The sequence below is a fragment of the Dendronephthya gigantea genome, unplaced genomic scaffold (genome assembly GCF_004324835.1).
Source record: "Dendronephthya gigantea isolate DGI-Jeju-01 unplaced genomic scaffold, DenGig_1.0 000038F, whole genome shotgun sequence".
Taxonomy (NCBI): Eukaryota; Metazoa; Cnidaria; class Anthozoa; order Malacalcyonacea; family Nephtheidae; genus Dendronephthya; species Dendronephthya gigantea.
The window spans coordinates 1690716-1706057 of NW_021163048.1; the positions used below are offsets into that span (position 1 = coordinate 1690716).

The window sequence follows — 15342 nt, forward strand, 5'->3', positions numbered from 1 at the left end:
CGGCACCACTGGCCGCCACTTAAGGGTAGAACGGGTAAGAACCAGATGAGTATGTGAAACGTCCAAACATGCACGTCCGCAAGAAATTTTATCAATGCAAAATGCACGATTTTTCTTTCATCTCACTTCCACTACTTCCTAACCCAATTACCTTCCGTAGCCTTTCGTTCACTACCGAAATGACATGCAGTACGTTGATAATAATATTACTAAGAAACTCCCTATATGATATTGTAGATTGCACACCAGCGAAATTCCTGTGCTTTTTTGAATTGCGACGACAGATCGATGTTTGTGGGTGATGTTTTTATCACATCCTTGAAGGATTAACTGAAGATGATCCGCATTCCAAGATTTTTTTGGCTGACACTAGTGCGTGGTCAATAAATAAGTTATCTTCCCAACGCCTACGTTTTGTTGCACGATGTTATGATCAGTTACTGTGCAAAGCCACATCGGCAACACGAAATTCATCCAATGAATCTGTAAACATGTTTATTTATTTAAAGTTTACATGCATATTATCGATCCAGGAAGATCTTAATCTATGAGTAAACGTAGTTGGCTATGATGGACCGAATCGTAAATATCATCAGCAAAGCATATTTCTTAATTTATAATTTAGCGGTTCTATGTTTATTTGGGCGTCTTTATAGTTTATAGAAGCGTTTATATACATGTTCTTAATGACATATGATATAAATAATAGGAGCCGACCTAATCCCCATCCTGACCTTATCAGTTTTCATTAACAGCGAATAGTTTAACTGTAACAACCACGTCATTTTAAATTCTTGGTATACCCATCTAGAGCTAGTGTTTGTAAAATCCTTTTTATGTGGTTGCGGAAGGGGTTTCATCAAGCCATGTCTGTAGAATTCAGTATGTGGGTATGTGTTTTACTCTAGGCGGTGGAAAATTAATGCAGGGTTGAACAGACTGTTGGGAACCGGCCCGGGCACATTTTTCGGGGATCATTTTTCACGATTTTATATATTAACAGGTCATATTATTATCATCTCAAACGAATCGAATGAATTGATTTTTTTAAAAAACGGCTGTGATCCGGGTTGCTTGAAATTAGCTTATTTTGTTTTACCCTGTTTCGACTGTAACTAGGCGAATGTTCACCACTGCATACTGTTGCTAACTACTGTACATCAGTATTAATCTACCTGGGAACGAGGTTGTATTAATCTACTGATTCTACTCCGCTTTGAAGTCGAGTACTGTTATTACTGTTGCACTTGACTGACTTGAGGCCATTTGTTGATACCATGCATGGGCGTTGATTGAAGTAAGCATCCCATGATGCAGGGAAGAAACGGGAAAGGAAAAAGCAGAAATTAACAGAAAATATTCGTCAAGGTTTTGCGTTTTATTGACATCAACTATCCGGCTTTACCATAAACATGCAATAATAAAATCATCTTTTTGTCCGTTTTCAAGCAAACCGTCGAGCGAAATGCCGAAATCAACGCTAGAAAATACTCACTAGGCTTAGAAACTCTATGTAGCATTTTACCACCGCTATTATGAAATATTTGTGAAGAACAATAACCAATATGAATTAACACAAGATGGCTCATGGCTGTAGTGCATGTGAACGAGACTATGGAAGGGTTGAGGGCATAATCTCCTGAAGCAAATCCAGGGGCGCCGGAAGCAGTTTAGGGCGGCGGGGGCAGAGTTTTAGAAAAGGGCACATTCATTTTACCTTAGCAACCACACGAAGAGGAAACGCAAATTTACAAGTACATGCGAACTTGCAAATCCACGGGAGAACACATTTTCAATAATATTACCGGTTAGTTTTTATGCGAAAAGTAGGCATCATGATTAAATGTTGAATTTATGATACTTTTATATGGTAACAAAGGGCACAGAACTGCCCCCGCTCGCCCCCGTTGGTAAAGGGCAGGGGGGGGGGCAGCTGCCCCCGTGGTTCCAGCGCCTCTGAGCAAATCAACCGTTTTCGAGTCTATCGACTGCAATTTTGATAGCAATCATGAGCAATTCTGCTTCGACTTTTGAGGGGCAGTAGTGACTTAAATGTGGGGGCAAATTTTTTCCATCAATTATATAGTTAAAAAGGCACTTACGCTGAAGGAGTGACTTGCCTCGCTGCATGCGGAATAAAACACGAGGTCGACGTGGGGTTGATAAGTCAGTTATAAATCGGCTTAATTAGACAATATAGCTACAGTTCTGAAAAGTTCATTCACTATTGGGAAGCCCCCTATTACTGAAATTCACTCGTTCACAACAGTTAATAGAAGAAATTGGCACAAGAATCACTTTTGGGAACTAGTCTGTAATAAGACCGTTCTTGAAGACTAAAAAAACACATGTTTCAATACTATATACAGAATTTTATCATACGTGCATTTTATGCAGTTGATGAAGGGATGGATGATCATGGATCAGTTTGGATAGAAACCAATTATTATAGTATTATTAATTATAGGTAACTATATATCAAGATCAAGTCTACTGAGCAGTCTGAGACTGAGCTTTTACTTGTACTCTCTTATGACTCTTAATGCATGATGCAACTGTAACCCATAGGTTGCATCATGCATATGAAATATCAACGTTTTTCGATAGAATGACGTTATTTGTAAAAAATAACTCATGACAATAATGCAGCGGTGTTAAGTTACATGCATGTGATGCGCTCGTATTTAAGCTGGATAAATGAACAGCCCAAATATTACTGCAAACTAAAACGGCATATACAAGTTGTTAAATATGTCTTTGGTATATCGTTTTATATTCTGTGCGCTCTTCGTGAGTACGCAAGCAGAGAATGCAAGCAGATCTCCTGGTTTTGGTTATTTATTCATAAATGGCTCGCTTCCACCATTCTGCTACGATATGAAACCAAACGACGTTTGTCCGCCAAATTTGGTGAATTATAAAATTGTGGGTTTCAACCGAAGCACGGAAGCGGCCGCCAAATTAGAGCTGACAAGTGTGCATCTCGGGCTTGAAGCACTAAATTTTTTTCAAGTCAGTGAATCCTGTCGAGATAGCTATCGCGAATATTTGTGTTCGGACACTTTTGCCGTTTGTACACCAGACAGCAAACACGGCGTGATCCTGAAGTATGATTATGAGAGAAGCAAAGCTGCTTGCGATTCGGTTAGATCAAACTGTCCAGGAGCAGTAACATCATATTTTGTCCAAAACTGCACCATGATACATAAAGACGCTAGCGGATATGGCTATTGTACAAAGCTTCCTGAGGTGCAAGGTGATATTTGCCCGAAGACAAGTTATACGGTAAGTCTTTTTATTACGTAAATTATACGAGCTTTGTACCCCGGTTATAGTTAAAACACGCGGATATGTTTTTAAAGGATGGTCATTACATGTACGTATAGCGGGACCTGTGCTATGTGGTTGTGACCATAAGTGTCGAGTTAACATGATAACTATTAATAATGAGTGCAATGGTAAGAATATTTTCATGAGGGGGAAGATAGAATGCCATTTAACGGGGAAAAGCTGAGTTGAATGGAATTTTTCATCTTTCGCCGAATGAATATCCTTACCGTTGCACGAATTGATCCTCATAATATGCTATAATGTATCGTTATACCATACGTGTTATTCAACCAATTGGATTATAAAACGCGGTAAAAATGGTTTTAAAAGAAGTGTCTTGTAAAAAAGTAAGCCATCCGTCTGTCCGTATCCGCGTTTTACTTTAACTCATCAATCTAGGAAGTTTATAAATCTAAGAGTAAACATAATGGGTTATGATGAAGTAAATTATTAACAACATAAATATCACCAACAAAAAACATTCCTTGATTTATTATTTAGCGGTTCCCCGTTTATATGGGCGATCTAATTAATGCCATGAATCATTTCTCGAGGCGGGTTGTTTTTGACGGATGATAGGAGCCGACCTAATCCCTACAAAGATATTTATCGCTTTCACTAACAAGAACACTTTAACACCCAGTCACCCACTCCACTTTCAATTTAATTCGAATGTACAATCTCTTGAGCTTGTTCCACTGCATGTTGAAATGATATATTTCATGCCGGCAGATAAGGTTTCATCAAACCATGACTGTGTCTGTGGCATTCAATATGCAGGCCACGTGATAAATATAGGCGATGGAAAGACTGTTGGGGACGGGCCCAGACACATGTTTTGGGGATTTTAACAGTTCATATTATCTACGGTATGAAACTGATAAATTGATCAGATTTGAAAAATTTTTTAAACTGTCAGATCATGTTTCGGGCTACAGCTATGTGGGCGTTGGCAGCAAGAATTAACCCTTATGGATTTATTTATTTGAATGATTAAAAACGAGCTTATTATGGATTAAGCAGATCATACGCCAACATCACATGTAAATCATGTGCAGTGCATGCATGTGCACTTACTCATTCCAGCTAAAGTTCAGTGAACAAAATTATGCGCGAACCAGGGTCTGGGGGAATGCGTGCGCCCGGAAAAACCTCGTGATTTTTCCGTGGAACTGCGAGTATTTCAGGGAAATTGCCCAACATTGGAGTTCCACACTCGTTGTTCGCGTAATCTTCTAGGGGTGGGAAGGTTCCACCCCTCTTGTCACCGCCTCGTACTAAAGGCACAGAAAGTTCAAATGCAACAGACGTGCGCAATATCTGTTACAAGAATTCTATAAATTGTATATAAACAATTTAGTGGAAAAAAATCAGCGAATATCATTTAACTATATATTATATATATGGTTCCCATTCTTCCCAGCTGATCTGAGTTCATGTGACGTCATGAGGTTTCAATTTTTGATTCGACGACACACTGCATGTACACGTCAAAAATAAAGATTCCTGCACTAATATTTAATTATTGGAAACCCTTTTTAGTATCCTGCAGCAATAGGACCCCTTTACAAGCTATCAGCAAAGAGATTTCCTGAAGTTCTGAAGAGCTTAGAGCAAGCAAAACTCTTTGCAAATTCTACTTGCGAAGAGGAGTTTGTTAATGTTTATTGTCAGCTGATCCGCAGCAGCCTCTGCTCAACAGATATGACTTTACGTATGTTCGCCATCAGCCAACAGGAGTGTTCTGCAACCTTTACAAAATGGTAAGCCATATGTTTAAAGTTTTGCGATGCAAAAAAAGGCATCTTTCATGTTATGGCGGTTGTAAACATAGTCAGCTTGGTGAGATAGTAGAGGTTAGTGTTATTCAGTGCATGTGAACTACTCGAGCGTATACTCACGAAGATCTTTACATTCACACCTGAAACATTGAAAATACATATCGTAAAACTATAGTACAGATCTGTGCCATTAACGCGTAGTGCGGTGCAATTGCGTAACGATTGAATTGACTGACACTTGTACCTTGGATTCACGACCTGACATGCTGACATGAACGTTAATGATTTTTCTTCCTATATTATAATCCTTTCTGTATTTCTTCGAATCTCTTTCTGATCGGCTTATTCAAAAAATTGAACACCATGCAACAAAACTGATTTGGTTAGTTCTGGGTTTATGGATGGAACACGTTGACATCTCAGGTAAATTTGACTTCAGAAATCTTCAACGCTGCTCCTATTCCTTATCACAAAGGCCAGCCCCCACTTGCACGTTGCGCGTTGACGGCCGCCTTGAAAGTAGCCTACAGTTCTATTGTCGGCTTATCGACCAGTTTCGAGTCACCGAGCATGCGCCAAATCGGCCGCACTCATTGTACGTGCAATATACATGATCATTCACAATTTCAGATAACTTTGACCGTGAAGACCCATCCAAGCGCCTATATTGACCTGTTATACACACAACGACTTGTTATTAAATATTTTTAAGTACTAGAATATGCATGGGGGGTTATGGCAAATTTTCGTACCACCTACAGTACCCACAATGATTGTGAATCGTATATTTTTAGTTTAACAAATACAGTTCCTAAATTGAAAAATTATTTCCTGGACACGTGCAATATATTCCCGGATGGTAACACCGCCGAAAGAGTTCCACTACCCTCAGCTGGCACCAACTGGATTGGTTATTAGAAGCTGTTTATCATGATCAGCGTCGATTAACGTGATTAGTCAAAATATGCACGACTATAAGAGAGAACATTATTAATCACATAGGATATATAATGCCATAGAAATTCCAGTTAAACTTTAAATTGAAAAATTTCATTAAAGCCCCGTTTACACTACACTCAATTTATCGACACGGCACGGCTAAAATTGGTACCCGTACCCAATTTTATTAGTGTTCAGGCTACCAAAACAAAGGCCGAGCACAGATGAAGTAGGCACGGGTACCCATTTTAGCCGTGCCGTGCCAATAAATCGAGTGTAGTGTAAACGGGGCTTAAAAATTAGTTTCGTACAATATACATTTGATCACAAATCCGAATAATATGGCCGATGGGCATTTATAAACACAAACTGTTTACTTATAGTAAGTATTTCGATTAGCCGTTGATCTCTTTTGATTGTTTTATCTTGTGTTATATTAATTATTAAACAAATGTTTTCATTCGTTCCAATGGTAAGAATACTTTTAAAGCGAAATTCATCTTTCACTCAATGAAAATAATTAAACATTATTACTGTATGATTTACAACGTTCAATAATATTTTTCATTTGTGCATATTCCAGTTGTGACTAAACATGACAGAATAAACTGCAGATCGATGATCGGTTTGTTTGAAAGGTGTTGCATTGTTCGTTTTAGTGTTCTCAACATGTATAATTTTTTCTTGCCTTTTTCACAAATGAGTCAACTTCATATCGTCCCCTATTATAAGACCCAGCACGCGAACCCCCCACTTGTTATGATTAATGAACGCAGAGTTAGACAACATCGATTTCTATACTACTTTTGGCTCGTACGCTTATGACTCAGTCTCCCACACCAGTCTCAAGATTGTTTGATAAAATTCTTTTACGCCAGTGGTCTGGGAATCCAACCCAGAAGCCAAACACACGCGTTTTTAACAGTTAATGCATGTATAAATAATATTTCTCGATTTTGTAAAGCGTGCAAGAAATCTTATCACTATCAACAACGAGCACACGTTTGGCCCTAGGCATCAAAACACTGTTTTTTAAAGTCAAACGAAAAGGAGGGAAACCGGAGTGCCCGGAGAAAAACCCTCCAAAGGTAACCTGAAATTTCAGGTTACCCCACCGGCGAATTTTGTAATTTTCATTTAGAAATCGTTCGCAATGACAGTTCAGGTTCTATTTATAGTTCTCCGTTTTAGTTCCGCTCATCCGAATTGAGTCCCAGGAATTGCATATATTTCTATGCAATTCTTGAGCTTCGTCGATTGAATCCTGGTGGTGGACTAACGTGCGCAGCGCGCATATCCGTCCGTTGCAAAACAGCAGGCTGTTAAAAATCTTAATTAAACTGCGCTTTTGTCCGACAAGGGCAATAAAAATTATTTCAATTATTCTAATGCTCATTTTATGATCATGCTTTTTTGAAAATGTGGCATTTTGGAAAGAAATGCTTTGTATTCACGACTTGCATGCTTTTTCATCTCAAACCGATGTAGACAAGAGCACTCTTCCACTATCCCTTCTTAAGACACGCACCTCATGCACAGTTTATCTTTTTATACGTTCTGAATTACGCCGGTTGATCTAAAATGAAGGAATTAAACGTAATCGGGCTCAACATGCAACTTACTTTTAAAACATGTTAAAACATGGCTAATCTGTAATGTCCCTCACCTTACGCACAAGTATAATTACCTTCGGTAAAACGGTGGTACAGAATTTCACTTGCTTCGTTGCTCCATTCCAAACAGTTGCATTTTTCTTCAACAACATCTCGACGGTGGGGCGTGCAAAGAATTAAACAACATAGTAAGACTAGTGTGTCAAAATGTGAAGGCTCTTCTTGAAAGGGTAATTCACCTTTAAAGAAATAGGGTACTATACAACATTAGTCTACAGTTAAGCAATATACCCCCAGATATCCCTCAGTATATGTAAGTGTAGTTATCATGCAATGTAGTATAGAATGTAGTATAGTTTAGGTATATTTCCTTCTAGATTACGCTTATTTCCTTCAGGCTTGAGATCAACAAAAAATATATTAGTTAAATTGAAATCCGAAAAAATTAATCCAACAAGGGAAACAGAAGAGTGCCATAGTGTCTAACATCAAATAGTAATTTTTTCTTAAGTTCAAAGTTTTATAATTCGAATTTAATTGTTCGTAGACTAAAGTATAATTTTTGATGCCACTGACGGACAGTCCTTCGAAACGGTCGCATTTAAGAGAGAGAACTTATATAATCATATAAGTACTCTGGATTACCTTGATTCGTATTGATCTGAAATTAGGCCAATACGAATGCCATAATATTTTCTTGTTGCGCGCGCGTCGGCCATGCTTATTATATTTTCTTACCGGCTTTCATTTAAACGCTTTAAAGCCATCATGCATCTTCCGCAGGTATCGAGTCCTTCACACGCAGTGACAACTAGGAATGTTTCATCGGGAAACCTCGAAAACGCTCTAAGAGCTGTGAGAAATTTTCTGTAATCATGCGTTGTCGAAAAGGTTGAGATGTCACTTGATGTGTGAATATACAAGGTTAGACCACCACGAGGAATCAATCCGAGAATAAACCATGCACTAACATTAACCATGCATTACTCTAGTTAGTATACTTATAGTATGTACCTCAACCAGCTTCCACTTGTACCAACCGTCTCGTCGTCCATCATCTGATTCTGCGACGATCCTTCAACACCTGATCCTGCGAGGACCCCCCATCATCTGATCCGGCGACGATCCTTAATCATCTATCTGATCCTGCGACGATCCTTCATCATCATCTGATCCAGCGACGATTTTTCATCATCTGATCCTGCGACCATCCCTCATTACCTGATCGCTTAACGTAAAGATACAAAAATATATGTTCATATTAACTCTCCTGACGAAGGCCCTCAGGTCGAAACGTCGAGAAGTGTTTTGTCTATTTTAGGCAGTTGTTATATACCACATTTGATGCTAAGTTGTTTGAAGACGCTGCCACGCTGCTCCCTGGTTATATATATTGGACAAAAATATATGACATCATTGATTTCCAAGAGTGAAATGTAACTTATGTATAAAACATTCATAAACCGTTTATCAAATTGTTTTTATAGCACACGCGTCACGTTGAATGAGTTTCGCATAATTAACTGCATCCTGTTGGACACAAGGGAATTGTCACAATAGGCCAGTCGTATGAGTTCGCGGCTAATTTGGATATGAAAGGCATCACTTTTTTTTACTCACCCTGTAGACCTCCAACATCTCCACGTCACTCGTCCTAGGCCTTCGCATTGCGCACGCGAATACAAAATATCATGCACGTTTTGTAAGAAATTATCATCGTTTTCTTCATGGTCCCGAGAGAACTAAAACACTCGACTATTATATCCTTCTAGAAATACAACTTTTCATGTATTTTTATGTTTTAGCGGCTCTACGAGCGATATTTTTTGTCCGGACTATTGTCGTTCAAGATGGAGAAAATACAAGCGATGGGGCCCCAGAATCACTTGTATTTCCTCCACATGCGCTTGACACGACCAGGTTAATTCATGCAAAAACCGCAATCGAAAAAGTTGAAAATCAAGGAGGTAAACAGAAGAGTGTTCAGCATATCTCAGTTTAAAAGCCAAATCCCATGCTTAGTTTACTCATGCATTTTTTAAACGAAATCGAGTTTTGTATTTGCGTGCATAAATGTCCCAAGGCAGGTCCGACATCTCTCCACTCCGACGATTCTTCCTTTCTAAAAAAACAAAAATCTCGGTAACAAAGAATTCACGAGCATATAAGGCCTTGTTAAAGTGACATGCTCCGACTTTTTTTGTGGTAAAATTTGGAAAGCAAAAGAATTACTAGAGCAAGATAAGACACTGTGGAAGAAGAAAACAAGCTCCAAACAAGTCTAGCATAAAGTAAATATATACTAATAGGGATAATCATTATCAATTAACTCAATTTCACTTTTGAAGCCGTCTTTTGACTCTTTTATCCCGGAAAGTTTGATTAAGCTATATTTTAGTTTCGCCCACCATGTACAAACAACTGATAAACATATATTATTATAACAATACCTATTATTCGCTGCAAGCAAGCGTTTGTGTTTCGCCTTCCCATTTTTCTGCGCCGTGAGTTCGTTCTGAAATGAAATAAGGAAAAACAAAATCAAGTTAACAGCTCACTTGCACTTTACATTTTGAATGGCCAAATATACAAGATACATACCAGTGAAGACCAGCAAGAATATGCCTCAACTCGCTAATGTCTTCTGGCTATTCAAATCAACACGGCGATGAATTAATTTGCAAAGCCAGAGATCAAGCCAACAGTTTCTTTAAACCAACCATGTGCCACAGCAAGATTCCTCCAACTTTTCCCTAACCTTCGTCGAGTGATCCATCCTTCTTCGACTGAAGTACAAGTCTGAGTTTGTTCTCGAATTCCACCTTTTATTCCTTTTATTGCCTCAAAGAACATTCCAACGGACAGAGCACTTTATGCATCGATGACATTTAACTTAACGTCGTGCTTCTCGTGTGCAGACTGCAGAACGCATCTTGATTGATTAACTATTGTTTTAAATGCATTTTAAGCACGACTTTACAAGTGATTAATAAAATGCCGGCGTGACGCGAGAAAGCTGAGTGCGTGGCTAGAAAAAAATATTTTATCTCATTTCGTCCTAAATCAATAAATTGTTTGGAATATTTAACGCGCAGACCAAGGTTGCAGACCATAGTGCGAGATCTCGCCTATGTCAAAATTTGTTGTGATGAAGAGTATTATGATTTGTTTACAGGGGCGTAACTAGGTGAATATATTCTGTTCTGCCCGACGGGTTTCTGTTGTAAGCTATTGCACTTACAATAGCGGGTAAAACTGAAAAAATGAATATTTCACAACCCCCCCCGCCCAATTGTCGTTCTTGTTACGCCACTGTTTGTTTTTATTCAAAACTACCGATACAATGCAATTGCGCGCTAAAGAAAGTTTTGACTTTTATTTACAATATAAATAAGATAGCGTAAACGTGGAATCGTATAATCACCAAAAATACACGAAAATGTAAGGCACCGAACTCGCTAAATCGCCCGGGCCCCATGGAATTTCTATAGTCCGCCTCTGACAGTTGGATCGATTCCTTTTAGGTCTGTCTATTTCCACAATTCACTCCCGATGTACAGGATGTATAAAAAAACTGCAACATTTAATATTTCGGCATATATGTTCGCTTCTATTCAATAACAAAACAATAACAAAAGATCGTTGGCCCCTGGGAATTATTAAGATTTCGCTTTTTTGATATACACCCTGTTTACCCAAACCTTTACCTCCAAGGTGTGCACCAGCACAATGCCAAGGTGCGTAATCAGCTGAAATCCTCTCTTCTAAAATCTATTTCCGGATGGTAGGATCACCGATACAGAGTTCTATGGTGGCCGAGAGCTGCCACTTCGAAATAATTTTTGAAAAGCGTTTTATTGTTCATTTTTAGCCTGTGCAACTTAATTAAATTAATTTGAAAGCGTTTAAGTTCCACTAAAAATGAATTTAAAATTTAAAATTAATCTGAAATAAAATATATCTAATCCACAATAAAACGCTTTTCAAAAATTATTTCGAAGTAGCAGCTCTCGGCCACCATAGACTGAGTTCCACTACCTTCAGCTGGTAGCAACTGGATTAGAAGATGTTTATCATTATCAGGGTTGAAAATGTGATTAGTCTCTTTGTATATGATTATAATTATTAAATATATAAACTCCAATCGATGCATTTCAAAAGAATTTTCAGTTTTTTATTAAAAGAGACGAGGAGGCAGAAGAGCCTGCTAGGAGAAGAACTGGAAATCGAATGATCAGATAAACTGATTACCGTTATAAAGGTTCGTACGAACTTGTACAAACGACGATAACAGAAGATTTTTAAAAGGCCCTACTCCACGATGGCTAGAAAACAATAGAATGTAAGAGTTTTTAAAAGTAATATCCGGTCGGGTATGCACATCAGTCCTGCTCATAACAATGCGGAGCCGCAAGTTTGCAATTGCATGAATTTCGCATGTTTCGTATTCATCTGTACACCAGCTGGACACAGACTAAAGTTCATATTAATTTATAATTTTTGACAATTTGTATACAGATATCGAAGACCGGCCTATCGGATGTCATATCAGAGTGCTCGACAAAAACGATTGTTCTGTTGTATCTTCACAATTTTCAAGCTGGCATCTTTTACCTTGAGAGTGTGTTCAAACTTGCAAGATATATGTCAGGCATCATTTCTGTATACTTTCACATCTATGATTTCAGTCTCAAATTTAATAATTATAAGGAGAGTTGCGACAATCTGGATCGGTCCATGTTTGGATATGTGTGCTTGTTTGCAATTGTGTAACATCTTTTCACAGGAATCAGACCGCCCCCACAAAATATCATATTATGGGTATGATTTCAACGATGTCTTTCTGATCCCAGAGGGTTAGAACTTGCCAGATGACCGCAATTAAATCGCATTTAAAGAAATTTTTTAAAGACATTTTAATTTTTCTTATTATTGGAACAGTACAGTCCCCCGATAACAGATTTAATCATTCAGTGAAACACCTAAGTGCTGTTTGCTATATCTTGGATCTGCATTTGTTTAATATATTGTGATATTTACCAATTATCTGCAGCGGTGTCTTATGTACCTTAAGATCGTTCAGAAAATACCTAATCAAAAAGAAGCTGTATATATTCGACCTCGATCTATACACAAATTCTTGAGTTAAATAACATGCAGGCATGCTGATTTTTGTTTCCTATAATACCCTCAGTAGTCAGTAGCTATTGTAGTATAATGATTCTGAAAAGTCCATTCAGGGATGATCATGCAATTATATATTCGTTTATTCATTCATTCTGACATTCATAATTTTCTCAAATTTAGTAAGCAGCATGCATTAAAAGCTATATGTTCTGGGTCATTCCATGTTTGAGTATCTCCTTCTTGGCTTCTTTGCAATTGTGTAACACTGCACATGTTCTATACGGCTCAAAATAATCATACCGCCCCCACAATTATATATAGCATGATTTCATTTCAACGTCTTCTTGTTGCAATAGGATTAGAGCTTGCCAGAAGAACACCACAACACGGTAAAATTTACAGCATACCTCCCCCACGGACTGTTTCTTCGATGGATTTTAAAGGAATTAGAAACGCGACCCTATAGAGTTAATAGTCCTTATGGGAAAAATGCTTTTCATTGTATAAATATACTGTATATTTGTCGTTTTGCCTTTTGCCACCTAGGAAGGATGTACTCTCTAAGACTAAGTGAAATTACATCCTTTATGCGAAAACAGGGCATTTGAGCAGATAAAATAATAATTTTCATCGACCCCAAATGGCCAATGCATCGCCTTTATCAAAATTTAATGCATCATGGTCCTCCCTCCCAGCTCTAAAGCCCGCCGCAAGACCTCGCTTGGCTGTTAGCTCAGCAAGTTACTCTCGTGTGCGGATAGTTTTTCGTGAGGAATTCGCCTCGAGAGGCAAGTTTTTCACGTGTGCGGATGCTTTCCGTTAAAAATAATGCGCTGAAAGTGCTTCTCTCGTGCAAAGTTCTTGAAAAACTTTGTAATTATAGTAATCCGCGTGACCGCGTCTGTACTAAAATAAGGAAAGCGCCCAAAGCCAGTGTAGGGCATGCATGTGTTATGATGTGTATGCATGTTTCTAACTGAATAAACGTCCTCATCTAATATATTTGCTGAAAGCTGAAATTATAATTATAGTAATTATAAATATTCGTCGAGTTTAATCCAGCAAGACGGAGTCGTTGACATTGCACAAGGAGTTGATTTGATCCACTTCATGGATATAAATGTAGCTCGTTAAATTGTTTAGAAACCATGGCAATTAATCCCAAGCAACTCTTTGGCAGTTTCATCTAGTGTGACGTTAGAAACTAGGGTATTTCCGTGAAGTGACGAAAGAATGTGCTGCAATATGCCTTGCAGTTTTAGAAACATTTGCCACAGGATATCCTTAATTAAAACAAGAATGCGTCAATTGATTACATGCGGTTGAAGCTATGTCAAAACCTTTCCGATAATTATGTGCCGTCGGATGAACGATAAAATAGTAACACGCAATCTGATTCATTTAAGGAATATGAAATAACTGATCAAATAATGAAAAAGTTTTAACCAGCTGGTCCTTCCTTGGCGTTATGTATTCCTTTGTTCATTCTATTAGGCTTGAAATGTACTTACAGCTAGTTATTAAAGTAATATGATCAGTTCTCTGGCATGGAAACTCATGTTTTTGTGTATACTGTTGCAATACTGCATGTAAATTTGCAGCATATAGGTAATATATATAGCAAAATAACATAACATTACATTACATTAATCGGCACTGAGTTACATTGTGAACATTAGTCATTAGTGGTATTAATGTTCAGCTGATGAGGCACAAAGAACACGCATTCTTCAGTTAAAAAGTATAAAAAAACCTTTCGTGAGAATCTGATTAAATTTTCAAGCTTTTGCATTTAGTCAAGCTTTACCCTTTGGCATGATGCGATCCGGAATTCCACACCATCACACATATAGATACGTCCTCAAGTAAAATAATCTTAAGACCTTCGGTTTTTCAGAATCTGATTAATTTCCAAGTCCTTACAGTTGCATAGCTCCACCCTGTGGCAAGATCTTGAGTGAGGTAAACTGCTTGGACATTTCCAGCTTGCCGCGATATCTTTGAACGGTCAAAGGTGGCTGGTCATGCTGCACTAATAGAGTAATCCTGCACACACGAAACGTTTGATAAAACGATAAAACGTTTGAAAAAGGACAATTGCTAATACACTTCAAAAAAAATTGGAGTGGAAATAATTACAGTGGACTACATATATACCAGCGGTCCCTAAACCACTCAGTGGCAATGAAAGGCATTACCATGTATGCATGCAATTTTGCGATCTACACTTCACAGTGTTAATGATACTTAAGCAATTTAAGCATTTTACCCACTTAAAACCATGGGATAATATGTATGGTGGAATCTACAGTCTTCTGAATCGCTTGGGGTTTTTTGAGGTATCTAGTGGTGATATAAAAGTTAGAAAGACTGAAACTTTTTCGTGCATACACCCACGTATGAGGAGCGCTGATAAGTGGAATGATAAAGATAGAAATATTTAAGTTATCATTCTATCAACAAGAAATATTGACGAATGACGAGAGCCAGCCATGGATCATTATAACATTGTAAAATCGCTGATAATATGTTTATTGTCTTTATCAGTCCCT

General features: G+C 38.0%; 1 protein-coding gene across 1 annotated transcript; it reads left to right on the plus strand.

Moving 5' to 3' along the window:
* Positions 1–2664: 2664 nt before the first annotated feature.
* Positions 2665–6214, plus strand: LOC114526450. Its single transcript, XM_028548052.1, has 3 exons — positions 2665–3285; positions 4873–5093; positions 5906–6214. The coding sequence occupies exons 1-3, from the start codon at positions 2752–2754 to the stop codon at positions 6027–6029; spliced, it is 879 nt and encodes a 292-aa protein (XP_028403853.1). The 5' UTR covers positions 2665–2751; the 3' UTR covers positions 6030–6214.
* Positions 6215–15342: the final 9128 nt, after the last annotated feature.

Excerpts from the sequence above, each read along its gene's own strand:
- LOC114526450 (XM_028548052.1), top strand. The coding sequence starts at position 2,752 with ATGTCTTTGGTATATCGTTTTATATTCTGTGCGCTCTTCGTGAGTACG. Across the intron at positions 3,286-4,872 it reads GCCCGAAGACAAGTTATACG|TATCCTGCAGCAATAGGACC; the intron begins GTAAGTCTTTTT and ends AACCCTTTTTAG. Across the intron at positions 5,094-5,905 it reads TCTGCAACCTTTACAAAATG|TTTAACAAATACAGTTCCTA; the intron begins GTAAGCCATATG and ends GTATATTTTTAG.